Source organism: Engraulis encrasicolus, chromosome 2 (assembly GCF_034702125.1).
Source record: "Engraulis encrasicolus isolate BLACKSEA-1 chromosome 2, IST_EnEncr_1.0, whole genome shotgun sequence".
NCBI classification, from domain to species: domain Eukaryota; kingdom Metazoa; phylum Chordata; class Actinopteri; order Clupeiformes; family Engraulidae; genus Engraulis; species Engraulis encrasicolus.
Genome location: NC_085858.1, coordinates 46,987,721 through 47,006,009, shown reverse-complemented (window position 1 = coordinate 47,006,009; position 18,289 = coordinate 46,987,721). Strand labels below are relative to the sequence as shown.

The 18,289-nt window shown below is 44.3% G+C and overlaps 1 protein-coding gene across 2 annotated transcripts in view; it reads left to right on the top strand.

The window, feature by feature from the left end:
* The window catches only part of usp22 (ubiquitin specific peptidase 22), a 46,909-nt gene extending 32,400 nt beyond the window's left edge, over positions 1-14,509 (top strand). For both annotated transcript variants that reach the window (XM_063189680.1, XM_063189673.1), the window contains 7 exons: positions 2,828-2,933; positions 6,968-7,126; positions 8,164-8,290; positions 9,024-9,115; positions 9,354-9,416; positions 10,176-10,325; positions 13,070-14,509. In XM_063189680.1, the coding sequence (XP_063045750.1) occupies positions 2,828-2,933; positions 6,968-7,126; positions 8,164-8,290; positions 9,024-9,115; positions 9,354-9,416; positions 10,176-10,325; positions 13,070-13,112 (740 nt within the window). In that variant the 3' untranslated portion in view covers positions 13,113-14,509. The remainder of the gene's footprint in view (positions 1-2,827; positions 2,934-6,967; positions 7,127-8,163; positions 8,291-9,023; positions 9,116-9,353; positions 9,417-10,175; positions 10,326-13,069) is intronic.
* Positions 14,510-18,289: the final 3,780 nt, after the last annotated feature.

The following is an 18,289-nucleotide window of genomic DNA, read 5'->3' as shown; positions in this document are numbered from 1 at the left end:
TGTTGTTGCTTGTTTTGATATTGGACCGAAACGAGATTACTTCCGAATGAGCAAATGTGTCGATGACCGCGCTACAAATTAGCAGATTAGCAGCAAACTAAATTCGGTTTCCCTTAATAAAGCGATAGTTCTAACGGTTGTGCTCGGAGTAGGTCTACATCCGTAACCTACCATGACACCGTATAGGAATACTGTTTCCCCCTGAGTCATGCCCCATTCTGTGAACAGATGTAACAGGTCGTGCGTCATACCAAATGCATCACTCCACGACTACTATCCGTAATCATGTATGGCAAGCAATCTATTAATAAAATCAATTCTCCTATCATCATATATGTGCCGAACAGTGAACAATAGCCAACTAATGACGGCAGATGAGTGTAGATAGGCCTACTATTATGCAGAGAAGTGGAAAAAAAAGAAGCGATGCCCCTCAAAAGTTACCGTGGAAGTTCCAAGAGCATTGGCCATTAGCCCCCGTCCCTCAGTAGAGCCACTACATGACGCATTTTGTACTGAATGAATGCTGAAAGTGTGATTTTGATGTTAGCCCCCAAGGTAATAATATTAACCTGATATTATCCTAGCTTAGATAACACTTGTCTTTATCTTTTTCTCTACTGCTGATGCTTCTTCACAGTAGGTGACAACATCACCATTTATTAATATTGGGGGAGATGATGTAAGAATCATTACAATTCAACTATTTGTTCATAAAAATCACTGAAATGCCTCGGTATTTTAAAATCAAATTATACATTTTCCTACATGTAGGCTACCTTCTACAGCCAAAAAAATAATCAGAAAATGCTTCAATTTCATACTCAATTCCAGCTCCTTAACACCCCCCAAGTGACCAAATGCATCCTGGTACATAGGATAACTTAATAGCCACTTAGGCCTACTAGCCAGACTGGTGGTATGTTTGACTAGTAAGATTAACAGCCATATTGGCTGGTGATCAATAAAGTTAATTTAGAGGCCTGAATTCCAGCACACTATATCATAGCATTTTATTGGTGTTATGGTGTGAAACAAAAAAAAACATCTTTCATGAAAGTTTAATAAATTATGGTAGTTCAAAGTACTGTGAAGAGCAAGATAAACTATTTGCCAGATACATGGGATGTTAGGCTAAAATGCATTAAAATGCAGGAAATTGCATCTAAGAAAAGCATTTTTTTCTGGGGGAGGACCCCCCTAGCCTCGCGAGCCATCCTACGTACTTCCGCCAAAGGATAGGCTCCACTACTGTAGTCTGGCCGTGCTTCTCTGTGGAGTGCTTGCAGCAGTAGAATTTTGATTGCAACGCCCCCCCAGAAAACAGCCAATAATCGAATACGCCCCCCACGTGGGGACGAAAGGGGGAGAACGCTCGTGACAATGACGTACACATCTGCGCCAGAGCTATTGGTCTGCGCTATGTTGTTGTTGAGTAACTGCCAGCGATTGGGTGAGAGGTGTCCAATAATTTCAAACTATAATTGAGTGCAAACTTCCTGCTTTCTACAATCGCTTCAGAGCAAACAAATGCCAGACCATAAATACGAAATGAAATGGTAGTATTATGGGATGGTCAGGACCAGGCTAGGACCCCCCTGCCTGAATCAAGTGTCTCATATCTTCCCTGTTGACATTTGGCAACCCTAGGTGTAGGGCAGACTATGCAAAACAAAGTAGCCTCTCAGATGGGCCCGCCGGCGACCCCGTTGCTTTGCCATGCCAAGTTGTTGCGCCGTGAATTGCCGCGCCGCGATAAGTTGCTACTCAAAAAATGTTTTAAAGGTTGGCAGGTATGTTGTTGCCTTGAGATCCGAGGCAAAACGTCATTAACGATAGGAGTTTGATTCAATATTTCTCAAAAGCACAATTCAAAGGTCATTTCTCACTTGCAATCAGGATGTTGAATGGGGAAAAGTCCCCCAAAAGTTGTTGTGGCAAATCTGACAGCCGGGAAACTTGTTTTCTTCACGGAGGAGGAATGTCAGCGAAGCACAAGGCCACAACCACAAGGCGAGAACAGAAGATAAGATAATGAGAGAGACCCCATAATTTTTTTTTTCACTATCTTTCTCTCTCTTCACCGCTTGCTCAGTACTTCAAAATCACAAACACAGACTTCAAAATCTGTCCTCAATTTGTTGTTTCTTTTTTTAACACCATTTCTGGTTCAGGCTTCGATTGACATTTAGAAAGCTTGGCGTTTAGAAATCATATTTCCCCAATGGGAAGGAGCGAGAAGAAAAAAAATTGTGCTCAACCTGGAACTTGGCCCAGCCCATGACTACTAGGGGTTCACGCCAGGCAAGAGCTGGGACTTTTGGAATGAAGTGTGATGCCAAGGAAACAGGAATGTAAAAAGCTGCTGCTGACAGTTGTGTGTGTGTGTTGCTTAGCAACAGACAGGACTTGTATTTATAGAGCGGAACGATGAGTTTGACTTTTTTTTTATCAAGCTTTTCACATGAGCAAGAGATGTTGTTCTAGGAATTGAATGATGTTTAATAAAAATGTGTATGTAGATAAATGCCCATGTGATTGAGTTTGCCCTGATCTTCTGTATGTGGGTGAAAGCCTCTCGTCCTTCACCGTTTTTCTAATCTTTGTAATGTAAGATAAGATAACTTCTTCACTGAAGATGACCAGTAAACCAGTCTCTCGGCTCTCCTGTCTGGTTGGCAGTTGTTTGTTGTCCTTCTCTTGTCCTCTGTCACTTGGTGATATTGTGCTGTGTGTAAGCTATTACCTGCTGCACCTAAATCTGGCTTTGGGTATAATAGTCACCTTACCTACTTACCTTTCCTCTCCTTACTCCCTCCTGCCGTAGGTGACGACAATGGCAAGAAGGCCAACAATCCAAACCACTGTAACTGCATCATCGACCAAATCTTCACCGGCGGCCTACAATCGGACGTCACGTGCCAAGTGTGCCAGTAAGGACCGCTCTTCCTCTCTCATTGTTTCTTCATCTCTTAAGCGACGTACACACAGCAAGCTAGCTTCTCGCTTGCTCGCCTACTCGCCTACTCGCCACTCTTTCATGGAACGTTTGCTGAAAGTTCCCACGGCTTTAACTGCCAATGAACAGGCGAGCAGTACCGATCTCTGCACTAAAATTGGTTACTCGTTACTCGCCTCGCTCGAAGTTAAAATATTTTCAACTCGGGATCCGCCCACATCGCATCGCTTGTACAGTACTCGCCTACTCGCCTGCTAGTCTCTCTGGAGCACATTGACATTCTATTGACTTCATTCGCTGAGCGAGTAACTAGTAGCAACGTGTGTGTACGGCCCTTTATACTCCAACTTATACTCCAACTCCCATTGTCATTGTGACACAGCACAGAAATTCACACTGCACACAACGAAATTGCATTTAATGCCTCACCCGTGCAAGGTGGCAGCCCCCAATGGCGCCCCAAGGGAGCAGTGTGGCGGGACGGTACTATGCTCAGGGTACCCCAGTCATGGAGGAGGATGGGGGAGAGCACTGGTTAATTACTCCCCCCACCAACCTGGCAGATCGGGAGTCGAACCCTAACTGCTTCCCCATCTCTAGCCCTCCTTTATCTCTTCTCTTTCCCTTTGTTCTCCTCCATATTCTCCCCAGAATTAGCCTGACAAGGATGTCAAACAAGTTCTGTTTTGAACCGAAGCTCATATTGATGACTACAGGTTTCAGGCAGAAAACGGTTGCATGTGTATTTATGTCTATGCCACCGGGATGCAACTCGTGTTTCAAATGCATCGAATCAAAGGTGCCTGACATGTCATTATGTGAAAAAAGGCTCATATCCAAACTGTGCCGCCGCAGTATCACACGTGCAACATGTACAGCAGGGGAGGGGAACATATGTTTCGAGGGCCGTTTGCGACCCTTGAGGCCGTTTTATCCGGCCCTCGATATTAGGGCTGCACAATTAATCGAAAATCGTGATAAAATTGTGAAATCGGAGTTGTGATTTTAATCGTGATTTAATCGTGGCAATAATGACCTACCTTTGAGAGCGTCCTTGAAGCCAGAACATGACAGGCTGGTGTTTCTGGCCAGGAACTTTTACGGCCCTCTGATGAATTTGAGGTGGCCCCTCGAATGAAAAAGGTTCCCCACCCCTGATGTACAGAAATAGACGACATTCATACAAACACACACAGGACCAGAGAGTTCAAAAATATGTTGGAGAGATTATTCAAGGAATCCTGGATCAATCAGGAATTTCTGTTTGTGCAACTACCTAATGTTTATGTAAAACTACTGTCAGTCACCTGAAAAAACCCTGAATCATGCAATTTCCTATGAATATTGTCCTCCTTTTTTGGCCTGATCTGCTAAGTTCCTGCACCACCACCACCTCTTTTTTCCCATCCACATTTAATTTCCCTGTACTCTGCCTCCACCTGCTGGTGGTGAATGGAACTGCAGCATGACTCATCCTCCTCAGCTCTCTCTCTCTGTGACACAGCAAGATTCAAACAAAGGGTTACATGCAGTGGCGTAACGACACAGCAATAGGCCCGTAAGCAACATTATCTGTGTGGGCCCCATATAAAGTACAACACGTGATAAAGGTCACATAAAGGAACATAAAATTATGCACTTCTTAGTAGTATTGATCACACATCACACACAGAAAAATGGTGACAGCGCACCTTGAACGGAAATTTGATGACAGCGCATCACCACATAAACAAAAACATGCTGACGGCACACCATGCATGTCCATGAAAACACATTTGGTATACCGCTACACATCCACGAAAACACGTAGGCCTAGGTGACGGCAGACGTAGGCAGTAATCATAAAACCCCGAAAAATCAGACGAGCCAAACCTCAGTGTATTTGAGTGCATTTCAAACGTTCACTTTACACCTGCAAAGTGACCACACAGACGCGCGACAGACCAATCCAGGAACCCACTAAAACTATAGTCCTCCTATGTTGCCAAAATGAAACTCAAGAGACTAATTGTTAGTCTTTCAGACAGATATGCAGTCATTGCTAGGCACAGTACTAATCATTCAAATACATTGACACTAGCTGCAAGCTTGTGTCTGAAATGTATGTGAAACATTCACGCAAATGCATAACTACAACCAATATTCAAGCACCACCCTTTCCTTCAACAAATGTGCAGTAACCTCTGTCGTTTTGGCATATCTGCATTGAAATGCCATAAATGGAGATTTTCCAAAGTCTTCATGAAGACATGTAAAAGCAGAACATGACGAGCACAGGTACAGATTTAAAGCGCACGAAATTTGAAAAAAGAATGTTACAACATCCGAGTCCGTCTACATAGTGATAGTGCAATAACCAATTTAGCCAAACACACTTCAAAACGGGCTTGTGACAACTTCAGGCTTGTGACAACAATCGCACCAGGCAAAATAAACCCAACTCATTATGCCACGGCCGGCAAAATTAATAACCAAATGTCCTTACCTTACCATAAAACTCTGTCTTGATCTCAGGGCTTCTCGCAATTATTCCACTTGACTTAAATCCACAGTTCAACACACGCACCGCGGCTAGCAAGCTGGATATGTGGCGTGCTAACATTGTTTTGCTTGTCCTTTCCCCTTTTCACGTCTGCATCAAGGCTGTCGGGGAAATGTCCCATATCAGTTGGGTGCTCCCTCGTCGGTGTTGAGCCGGCCAGGTTGTCATCTTCTGTAAACGAGCTGTCACTGTCAGAGTCAGACCCCCTGCTTCTAGCACAACAAGGGGGCTAGATACTTTCAACCCCTCTGTCCATAGTTCTCTTCTTGGTCGCAATCTTCACTGTAGCTAGCAGGAACAACGTCCACCTTTCCCTCTGCGGCTCTTTGAAAGGAGTTTATTTTCGGAAGTTTTTTCAGTTCTTCCAGCAGCTCCTCTTTCCATTTTCTTTTTTGAAATCCGCTCCGGTGCTTCTTTTTGTTATCCATCGTCGCCAACACATTGTTAAAGTTTAGATAATATGATCAGATTTCTTCTATGTCTAACGTGATGTGACGTCTTGCACGTTGCACCAAAGTTCTTCCTGTATGCACGCACGTTACGTAGGCTACGTAACATGTTCAATCAGTTCATCATAACCCATAACCCATAATTCCAAGTCGTAATGTAAAAAAATAAAAGACTCAAATACACCGTATTGTTAAGATATTTATTGCAGTTTGAAACATATTATATGACTGTATTTTTAAAGAACCGTCTAATGTACTAAACACAGTTATTAGCACAGTATTAATAGTAGCATGGCTTTGCCATTGGTGTCGTGTTTAAACGGCACACCATCATGTTGGACGGTGGCATCTGTTGTGATATAAATACGGTCCGGTCGACACTTAGTAATGGGAAGAGTTATCGGGGAATTTTCTGCGTGTGCAGACACATTCTAATCCCCAGTACCAATGGGGGCCCACTAGGCGTCCGCAAAGGGGCTCGTGGGCCCGTAAGCAACTGCAGTCCCTGCTTACTGATAGTTACGCCACTGGTTACATGCAGTATATCTCTGTTGGCCTCGGGTACATGAATTTGCAAGCAATCAGTAAGGGTGCAAGGAGCAGTAATGTTGTAATGCAGGCTTCCAGCTGCATCTTACTGATACGAGTAACACAGAAAATACTGAAGAAAAATGCCCTTGATACATGAATAGTAAGAATTTGTGAGTAGATGTTGGACTGTGTTCAATTATAGTTGTCTCAATAATGATCAAAAGAGGTTGTGTTTTGTGACAGGCAATCATTTCATCATTGCAGAGAAATTTCATTTATTTTGAATGTGTGAAAGAAAGCTCCCCAAAAGATGGCACAAAGATGTCCATCTTGGTTGTTCTCGTGTGTGTGTGTGCGTGTGTGTGTGTGTGTGTGTATTTCACTCTCCCTCAACCCTAGAGCTGTCTCCACCACGATAGACCCCTTCTGTATATGTGTGGTATCATATGGTAACATTGATGTCTCGTCTCTCTCCCCCAACTCTAGCGGTGTGTCCACCACGATAGACCCCTTCTGGGACATCAGCCTGGACCTGCCGGGCTCCTCCACCCCCTTCTGGCCCCTCAGTCCCGGCACTGACAGCAGCACGCTCAATGGGGAGAGCCACCTCACCGGCTCCACCACACTCACGGACTGCCTACGGAGGTGCGACACCTCACCTAGGGTTCCCACTGGTGCTTGAATTCATTGAAAAAGCTTGAATTTCAATCAAGTGTTTTCAAGGTTGTGAAAATGCTTGTGACTCACCATACCAAGCCCAGCACTCAACTCACCCATATCAGCCAGTTGCCAGTGCCTTTCCGTTGTGTGTGTGCAATCTATGCCTGCCGTGCTTATGCGTACGAGCAAGTTTAAGAAAAATGGCCTGGCTTTTGCCTTTGTGGATACACAAATTACGTAGCAATTATAATTATTTGAGAAATGAGTGACTGTAATGCAGTAGGGTCATTGCAGTAGGTGATTGTGTGTGTATTGGTTTCTTCTCAGGTATCATGTGAATATGATCAGAATCAGAATATAGCATCATTGTGTGTGTGTGTGTGTGCGTGTGTGTGTGTTTGTTTCCTCTTGGTCGTCCTTGGCCTGGGAAGCCTGGACATGTACACAGACACATGGTCACTAGGGATCTAAAGAGGGTTGGCTTCACGAAAGCAAAGGCACAGCAAATAGCCAAATATTGCTCAATATCCTCCATTATTGGTAGCCATCATATTTGGAGAAGGAGGTGTTGTTTGTATCCTTAAAACTGCTCTTATTTTGAGACCTGCATTGGATTATGACTTAGCATCATTGTATATGTAACATTTACATTAGCATTTAGCAGAAGCCTTTGTTCAAAGCGACTTACAAGGAGCAATTTAAACAAGGATAGGGTAAGGGACAGTGTACAGTTGCAACACTGATAGCATTGTCCTACACAGAGTAAAGAGGACGATGCATTAAAAAGTAGCAGAAATTAAGTAGCATTTATGTCCATATGTACATATTGTGAATTGCGGACATAAATAAAGTAGTTAAAATGTGTGTGTGTGTGTGTGTGTGTGTGTGTGTGTGTGTGTGTGTGTGTGTGTGTGTGTGTGTGTGTGTGTGTGTGTGTGTGTGTGTGTGTGTGTGTGTGTGTGTGTGTGTGTGTGTGTTTCTGTTTCCTCTTGGTCGTCCTTGGTTGCTCTTCTCTTCTGCAGGTTTACTCGGCCCGAGCACCTGGGGAGCAGTGCCAAAATCAAGTGTGGCGGTTGCCATAGTTACCAGGAGTCCACGAAACAGCTGACCATGAAGAAGCTGCCCATCGTGGCTTGTTTCCACCTCAAGGTGAGTTGGGCTATTACATTGTCATACATCTGCATAGGCCAGAGGTTCTTAACCTGGGGTGCGGGCACCCCCTGGGGGTGCGCTAGAGATTTCAGCGGGTGCACGGAATTTTGTGTGTGTTGAGGTTGTGACCAAAATTGTGCTTGCAAACATTATAATTAGGCCAAATTAAGACCAAATTAAAACATATTTTAAGGAAAGGTATTGGTTAATGTCTCAAGCAAGAATCATTGTAATTAATCACTTAATTTTTTTTTGTGCGTATACACGTGTAGAAGTTTGGGTTGGGGGTGCACGGCTTGTCTTCCGCAAAGAGAAGGGGGTGCGTTAAGAAAAAAAGGTTAAGAACCACTGACTGCTGGTTATGCTGTGATACAAGAAAGGGTCTCATTTTCCATTAGCAGTAGGACAGGAGTGCTAAAGCCTCTTTGGTTGGTAATGGAGCTGGACCACATATTGAATACACAGCCATTGGTCACTTCAAAGAAATGGAAAACACAGAAAACAAGAGCACTCAACCTTCTTCTTCAGTTCAGTTTTTGTTTTATTTATTCATTATTGGGTGCAGGCAAGACATTTTAGGTAACTATTCCTAATGATTTAATGGTAATTTGTGTCCATCAAACTCAGCTTTGAACTGTGCACATCATAACTGTGTTCCCAAAATGTAGCCTGCTCTTTTTTTTTGTCTAACGTTAACGTAATTCTTTCCTCCCTCCGTCCTGCTAAATAGCGGTTTGAGCACTCGGCGAAGCTACGGCGGAAGATCACCACCTATGTCTCTTTCCCTCTGGAACTGGACATGACGCCTTTCATGGCATCCAGGTGTGTTTTGAGCAAGAAGCCTGCAGTTTTAAGAACACTGGCACCATCATTTTAAGTTCAATAAATAAAATTAATACAATTTTTGTTTCAAGTTTAAGTAATTCATTTAGTATTAATTTTTTTGAAGTCCTTTTTTGCAGTTTTTTTAGTCACACAAGATTCACAGTGCTCTGTGATCATCGAGATCATTTAATTAACCATTAAGTCCTCCTTTCCCTGTCTTCTATCTCCCCTCTAGTAAAGAGAGTCGAATGAACGGCCAGTATCAGCAGACGGTAGACGTCTTAAATAACGATAATAAGTAAGTATGAAGCCGTGGGGGGGCTCACAACACATGTACAGAATTACTAATCCTATGTCAAAAGAACTGTGTGTGTGTGTGTGTGTGTGTGTGTGTGTGTGTGTGTGTGTGTGTGTGTGTGTGTGTGTGTGTGTGTGTGTGTGTGTGTGTGTGTGTGTGTGTGTGTGTGTGTGTGTGTGTGTGTGTGTGTGTGTGTGTGTGTGTGTGTGTGTGTGTGTGTGTGTGTGTGTGTGTGTGTGTGTGTGAATGAGTGCATGTGTGTATTTTGCTCATATTTTTCTCACACGAACCCCGGACAACTGGCACCGTGCGGCAGTCTGCAGAGCTGTTGTGTGAATGTGGGAAAGTGTGTGTGCATGTGTGTCTAATTGTGTATGTGTGCACCTTCTCACATGAACCCCGGACAATTGGCGCCACCCGGCAGCCTCCAGAGCTGATGTGGGAATGTGTATATACTGTATGTGTGTGTATTTTGAAAGTGCTTTGACACAACTTCAGTAGTGATATTGCGCTAAGTAAATACAGATTGTATTGTATTGTATCAGTCACTTGGAATAAGTCATTTCACTCGGCGGCCATCTTGGCTACTCCTCAGGGTTGCAATTTCAGATTTGTAAAACCATGGGCGTTAAAAATTGCCCTCGTTCATTCCTTTCGACGCTTTCTGAAGTTTTCCGTCTCCTCATATACAGACAGTCTCTGATAGTATGTGCTTGCTTGCCCAGATATGAGTATGATATTTTGTGTGTGTGTGTGCAGGTACTCGTTGTTTGCGGTGGTGAACCACCAGGGCACGCTGGAGAGTGGTCACTACACGAGCTTCATCAGGCAGCACAGGGACCAGTGGTTTAAATGTGACGACGCCATCATCACCAAAGCCAGCATCAAGGATGTGCTGGACAGTGAAGGGTGAGATGTTTACACGCAATCACTCGGTCACTCACTGAAAACCATACACCTACCCAGTACCCACACAGACCCACACATACACTTACTCAGTACCCACACCGACACGCCCACACGTGAGTAGAATGAAAGCCACACACACACCCCAGCACAACACAACACAATCAGTGTTGCCAGATTGGAAGGTTTCCTGCCCAATTGGGCAGCTTAGGATGGCCGTCTGCGGGTATTGGGTATTTTGGCCATAGAAATCAGTAGAATTGGGGGGGGCGCTTTGGCGCAGCGCGCTAAGCCACCCACATTTGGGCTTACATTGCCCACGGGGACCCCGGTTCGAGTCCAGCCGGGGTCATTTCCCGATCCTCCCCTGTCTCTTTGTCCCATTCGCTTCCTGTCATCATCGTCGACTGTCCTATCAAAAAAAGGGGGGTGATTTAGTGCTTCCTGGCGGGTTTTGAGCATTTTTTGGACTGGAGATCATCAGCCTCATCTGGCAACCCTGAACACACTGCCTTCTTATTGCCCTGTTCTGATAGCAGTCTGCGCTAGGGGTTGTCTTTCAGCACAGACAGACCTCCTGGGTGATGAAAATCAGGTTAGGAAAATTCAGGCGATGACAAGAAAGCTAAGAAATAAAGAAATACCGAGCTGTATCTGAAATATGAGGGACGCACACACAGACATACAGACACTGACACTCACTCACTCAGTTGTGTTGGCAGTCTGTGCTAGGGGGTATCTCTCAGCACAGAGAGACGTCATTAACCCATTGGATGCTGGATGTTGTGTTGTGCAACATTGCCCCCCTGGGGCCTGGAGCTGCATGACGCAACATTCAGGCTCATGAGATTTGAGATATTTTTATTAAAAATGTTGGCATGTTAGAGCTTAATTAACACATTTGCTATGCAAGATGAGTGTCTTAGCGTTTTAAATGCAACTTATCTCATGTTTGTAATGTGCTTCAGTTCAGAGGCTGAGATATTAGAGATTCTTTAAGTATATAGAGATATGCCAATGTAATAGGTTGCTAATGGGCACCTAACATGACCAGGTTCCGGTCTGCCTAAAGGGGCGTGTCATAATACTCCTACAATGAATAGAGCAGTCCTTAGGTCTGCCTAAAGGGGGATTTCCCCCCCTCCACCTTGCAATAGTAGAACCCGGAAACAAAGGGCCAATGGAATCTCTCTCTCTCTCTACTGTCTCTGGAGATATTAAGGTTTTAATCAGCAGAAAGTGCCATTTTCCAAAGAAGGGCTTGGGAATTTAGCACCCATTTCTGCAGGTGCTTCAGGCATCAATGGGCTAATGAGCGGTACGCTAATGAGGACCGGGCTCTCCTGCCAGTTAGCTGAGACCAGGAGATGATATGCTGCAGGCCACTCCACCACCATTGCTCTCATCTGGGGTGCATTTCTCAAAACCAAAATTGCTTACTACATTAGCTACTTTGTTCTTTTCAATGCGTTTTCCCATTGGCAACTACCGAAGTTGCTAACAGGCTAACAACTTCTCTTTTGAGAGATGTACCCCTGGCCTGGTTTTGTTCATGCGTTATGGAGGGAGGCACACCTACTGAAAAATATAGCCAAGACAGGGGAAGAGCCATGCTGTTACCGAATTGTAGCTGACAAATGGAAAAACACACACACACACACACACACACACACACACACACACACACACACACACGCACGCACACACAGCTGCTACCAATTCAATAACAATCAAACAGAGATGTAAAGTCAAGTAAAAACATGGTCTGCATTCGGCAGTCTAGCCTGAGTTTATGCTGTATATTGAGTGTATATTGAGTTTCTGGAACTTCCTGTTTGCAAGTAGACAGGCTCACAGAAAGCAAAAGTATGGTGTTATTAGGTGGTGCCAAACCATTTTATTTTAGGGAGGCTAGGAATGTTTTTCAGCATTTAAAAACTCAGCAGCACAAACACCATCTGGTAGCTGAGGAACTTCAGTTAAAAGTCGACACTAAAAAAGTTTTGGCCTGTTTTTAAATCTTGGCTTCAGACACCCTGGCTTGCTCATTCTCCCTGTGGTGCAGCATTGACTTTTTTCCCCTCTATGTTCAACTCAATATGGCCCAGGCCAAAAAAATCTGACAGCGTTTGAGATGCATCCTGGGTAATTGTCATCAGAACATAGCCAGGCGACGCCCTTCTAATGACGCAAAACCTTTGGCATTGCTTCTAGTCATGCCAGGAACAATACAAACGTCGTTTCTGAGCTCCAGGAAATCGGCACAGCCTATTCTGGCCTCAACCAATAGCAAGTCGAGGGAGGCAGGTTAACCAGGCCGTTTGGGAAACGTTATTAGTTATCTTCTTGGTCAGTCCAACATTTCGAAAGTCGATGATAATTAGGCAATTCAGAAGCGGTGATCCAATTAATTGTAAAACACTGTCTAAACGGCTCTCTCTGCAGTTCATTTAAAAAGCACTTCTGAGGTTTGCTAGGCCAACTTCTGTCTATGAGTTTTTCAAATGCCATACCATTACAATGGTGTGTGTGTGTGTGTGTGTGTGTGTGTGTGTGTGTGTGTGTGTGTGTGTGTGTGTGTGTGTGTGTGTGTGTGTGTGTGTGTGTGTGTGTGTGTGTGTGTGTGTGTGTGTGTGTGTGTGTGTGTGTGTGTGTGTGTTGCCAGGTATTTGCTGTTCTACCATAAGCAGTTCCTGGAATACGAGTATCTAATATCTAATGTAGCATATTGCCTTGTGTGTTGCCAGGTATTTGCTGTTCTACCATAAGCAGTTCCTGGAATACGAGTAGCCTTACCTGCACCTGCATCTGCTGCTGGAGAAAAGCCCGCGAGCAGCCCCGCCCCTTCGCCGGCACCAGACGGCCCGTGAGACACATGCAAACACACAACAACACACACCTCTTCTACCTGAAAACTCAACTGACTACCCACCTGCTCTCGGCCACGCCAAGCGAGGAAGACGAGTGGGACAGAGAGAAAATAAACAAACAAACAAAACAAACGAGAAAAAAAAAGACAAAAAATGAAATGATGCAACACGTTCAGCTGCACTGAGCGCACTTCTACTTGACGACGGGGGAGGACGGACGGCTGTGGGGATGGGGGCAAACGACAGAAGAGGAGGATGAAAGGGAGGAGAGGGATGGAGGGAGGGATGAGGGGTGTGAGGTAGGACGAGGGCAGTGCCCCCCTTTCTGACACGACCCAAGCAAGATCCTTCGCTTTTCCCTTTCTTCACTTCTCCCTTCTCGCCTCCTCTGAGATGAAGGGATGCATGGAGAAAAAGAAAAAAAAGAGGTGGAGGAGGAGGAGGAGAAGGGCACATCTCAACTTCAACTACAGTATTGTCTGATTTATTTTTTTTGTACTGTTTGGTTCTGTCGTCTTTTTTTTTTTTTTAGTTTTCTTTCTTTTCTCGTCCTCCCTCTATGGTGCTCTGTCTTGTCGACCCAGCATTAGAGGTGGGACAGATTGGGACACTGTTCCTCACACAGAACTGAATATGAGAAGAAAAAAAATCCCCACAATGTGTGATGGAATAGAAAGGTATTAATGCACACAACAGATTTTTTTGTTTTTAAAAAAGAGAATATGACAAGTAATTATGATGCTTGTTTGTGACGTTTAGCTATGAAAATACTGTATGACTCTGGGGGTTATCTGACTAAGAATGGGGTAAGTGGGACGGACTGAAAGAATCACATGGGCCACCTAATTGGCCAATAACATGGCAAGTGTTGCCATGGCAACTAAAAAAAAAAAAACAGATTGGCCTGGACCTTTGTTTTGTTTTGTTTCCTTTTTGTTTTATTACTTTTTTTTTACTTGTCTGTCTGTCCATGGCAGATGTTCAGGTCATTGTCTTGTTTTGTCATTTTGGGTTTTGATATTTTTATTGGACTGTGGCTGCAACAGATTGCGAGGGGGGATAAAGTGGGGGGGGAGTCTTTGTCTTGGTTGTGAAATGTTCTGGCTGTTCTAATGATTATTAAATGGGCACAAGGAGGTTGTCAGCAATATGTTCAGCAGCGACTCTTGAGTGTTGTAAGCTGATAATAAGCAACTGTCGACTCGTCACCCTCAGCCTACCAAAAACTGATCAACTCTCAATCGCACGTCTCACATCTCTGGCTTCCTTATCTTGGTCTCTCTGCATTGTTTCTTCTCTCTTTTCACTTTCTCTGCCCTACTTTTCTTCCTTTCCGCTTTTTCTCTCTCTCTCTCTCTCTCTCTCTCTCTCTCTCTCTCTCTCTCTCTCTCTCTCTCTCTCTCTCTCTCTCTCTCTCTCTCTCTCTCTCTCTCATCTTTGTTCTGTCCGGCTCTCACCTCGCTCCCTATAATGTAACCTTCTAGAGAAACACACTCAGTCTCACGCCTCTCAACACTCCTCTCAACACTCCTCTCCAAAAGCTTTTCAGCGTGTTTGATCAGAGGCCATACTGCTCTGTGGCGCGGCGCCGCATCGCATCGCATCCGCCTGGTCTCGTCCTCATTAGGAGCCTGTTTGGCCAGACGTGGCCTTTGCTCAGCAGACACACACTCAGACACAGAAGACTTGAGGAGGAGCCGCCGCCGTCGACTGATGCTGATCCAAGAAGCCCACTCTTACACAGGAAACCAGCACTCCTGCATGCAGCTCCACGCCATCAATAACAGCCCGTCGGATTTATAATAGTGCTCAGGAAATGATCCCAGCACTCTTGAATGCTCCATGTCTAGGGCCAGATTAATGCACAGGCTAGATATGGCTGCATCCTAAGGGCCCCTAACTGTCAGGGGGCCCCTGATTGACCAAATTCAATGCTGGAAAATGAATCTGTCGTGTTGAGTACAGTTATTAGACTAGCACTCCTGTATGCTCCGTCCACGCCATCAATAACAGCCCGTTGGATTTCTAATAGTGCTCAGCCAACACTCCCAAAGCACGTTGCAGAGACAAGGGACCCCATCACCAACCAACCAACGTGTGGTCTGTGACACCTGGATGTTACACGCACGGTTCCCACTGGTCATGGAATTCCTGGAATATCATGGACATTCAATAGAGGTTTTTCCAGTCATGGAAATAGAACATTTTGCATGTGCAATTAGGGAATATCATGGAATTTCTACAGTATTGTGCTTTTGTTTCGTCTAAAATACTTCCGGCAACATTATAGAATCCGAAAACGTCAAGAAACTCAATACAGGCAAACATGCCCGGAAAATGCAGAAGAGAGTTGACTGAAAATGCAAAACTACAAACTGATGACCACAAAATTACAAACTGATGACCACAGAACTGGGCACTTAGTGTTACGAGAAGTCATGGAAATTCGGTTTTATTGACAGGGAAAGTCTTGGAAAAAACAATGAATTTTATGCCTGACATGGAGTGGGAACCCTGTCAAAACAGGAGTCATGAATGACAACACTGCACATTCACCAGGGAGAGTTATTGAGGATGTCATCAAGGCTTAGTTTAACCTCTAAAGTTTACTTGGCGCCCCACATGGCATCCATTGTTGACTACACTCCAAAACTCAGGTTTCACTTCACCAGAACCTTATTCCTAGACAAGAAAAAAAAATACCATGAATATATATTCACGTTTAAAACACATGTATTAGTAGTAGTGTAAATGTTGTTGTTTTACTTAAATATTAATGTCATTTGAATATTATATATTTATGTATGGTGTGCCATCCTCCAGGAGGTTTAGCCTTTACATCAAGCATAAAAATGGAACACTGAGCGTAAAAAGGAATCCTGATCGGAGAACCACAAGATGCTGTCTCATCCAAGGGGCCTGTAAAACCAACCTTATGATCTACAACAACTTAGCTGCTTGGCTAAGGCCCGTTGTGATCACTGAGAACCCTCTTTCACTCCTGGGTTATGCTGGTACAGAAATAAGAGCCTTCTGATTGCCTGCATGTCGTCATTCACTTTGTTTGTAATGAACATCTCCAAGAAGCTCTTGAATGTGCCTGAAAAAAGGGCCGTGGGCCCACTGATGAAAACGATTCGGGCAGCAAATCTTTATAGTTCAACCTGCAGGACCAAACAGCTATTGATTAGGGAAAAATGAATGAATACTGCTGTCTTTATAAACATAAATGGCATACATGAGTATAACACTTGGTCTTTGTGAGATTAAAAGGTTTTCTGCTAAGATTGAATGAAGCAAAGTTCAGCCAACAATGTATTTGATTAGAGAAGAGTGAATTCAAGGGTGTTTTCATCATGATGAAGATGAATTCAAGGATGAGTTCATCACAAACCATCATACACCAAAGCCAAGCATCTAAAGCATGCTTTGAGTGCTTTAGGCAACATCCTTGAAGAGATTGTGGTCAAGAAGGCCGCGTTTGCTGTGGAAAAATGGAATTACAGGGCGAAGCACTCACACTATCACCTTTTCATTTTTCCTCAAACTTTTTGAAGAATAAATGGAAGAAGTAAACAACGGCACTTTCAATGAAGTACTTGTTTATTCACCCATAATATAAACAAGTAAATCGCGCGTGTGCGAGAGAGAGAAAGAGTGCTGTCCTCCTTCAATTTATTCATATTTCCAATGACCGTGCATCTATCCGTGACATCAATATGGGAACACCTGCGTACCAGAAGCATCCAACTCTCCCTCGTCAACAGGAGGCCACTAACGGGCTACACCGTGAAATTTGGGGTGCATCCTAGAGGACCTGCACAACTGCCTGCACCTCCAGCCTCATCTCAACAAATTACAATTATGTTGGAAAGTTCATTATTACATTATTTATGAAGTGCAACTTTGAAATATTGAAATGTGAATCGTAAGTAACACAACGATTACAGCTCACAAAGATTACAGCTCATGGTTGATATGTTACTTACACCAGAGGCACTGAAGGTAAGCAAGCATCTATCAGTTGTAGTTCCTCTCTTTGTTTCACATTTTAAGTTTGGGAAATAGACAACACAGGTTACAATAATGTCATAATACATCTTGAAATGCAATACTTAAATTAATTGGCTTGTCAGTTTATTTTTCTCAAGTGGTGGTGGCACTTGGTGTCCTTCCCAATTGGGCTGCTTAGGATGGCCGTCTGCATGTAAAAAGGGCGTTTGCGGTTTTTTCCTGCAAATTTATGGCCATAGAAATCAATGGAATTTAGTTCAAACTGGGCGGGATTTAGTGCTTCCAGGCGAGTTTTGAGCATTTTGGGGGGCTGGAAATCATCCGTCTCATCTGGCAACCCTCGTTGCCCTTCCTTCCATGGAGGAGAGGACACTAAGAGGGAGGATGCAGGGCTGGAGCATCACATGCAGGCCTGCTTTTATGGCATCTCGCTCGCCTCCCTCCGTCTTCATCCTCCTCAGTTGTTTTAAGGTGTCCTGGATGATCCCTTGACTTTGCAACCTGTTTAATGTACAAGAAAATCCTAATGATCATAACAATGACCTACTCCTTCAATTTTCCTCCAGTTGGTCCTTTGGCCTTGTGCCTTGGTGTCGCCTCTTCTATGGGATACATAAAAAAAGGAATTGAGGCCCCTGCCGTGGCCAAACAGTAGGGCACTGGGTTACTACGCCGGCGACCCAGGTTCGATTCCGACCCGGGTCATTTGCCGATCCTTCCTTGTCTCTCTCTCCGCATTCATTTCCTGTCTCTCTCCCACTGTCCTGTCAAAAATAAAGGCCAAAAAAGCCCTAAAAAAAGGAATCGAGGCAGGATGCAGGAATCAAAGCACAGCGTGCAGGCACGCTTCTGTGGCTGTCCTCCCTCCGTTCTCATCTCCTCACCCTTTCATGCTTTGAGACATTCTCAGACACCTCAAGCCTCAAGGCATGAGGTCGGATGCCATAGGAAGCAACTGGAGGGAAGGTATTGGCATGTTGCTGGAAAACATAAACCCTTATTAGGTATGGATTAGGTTATAGTTGGCCTATTATAGGTTACATTCAGCAACGTCAGGAACTCACTAACACCTAAATATTCTGA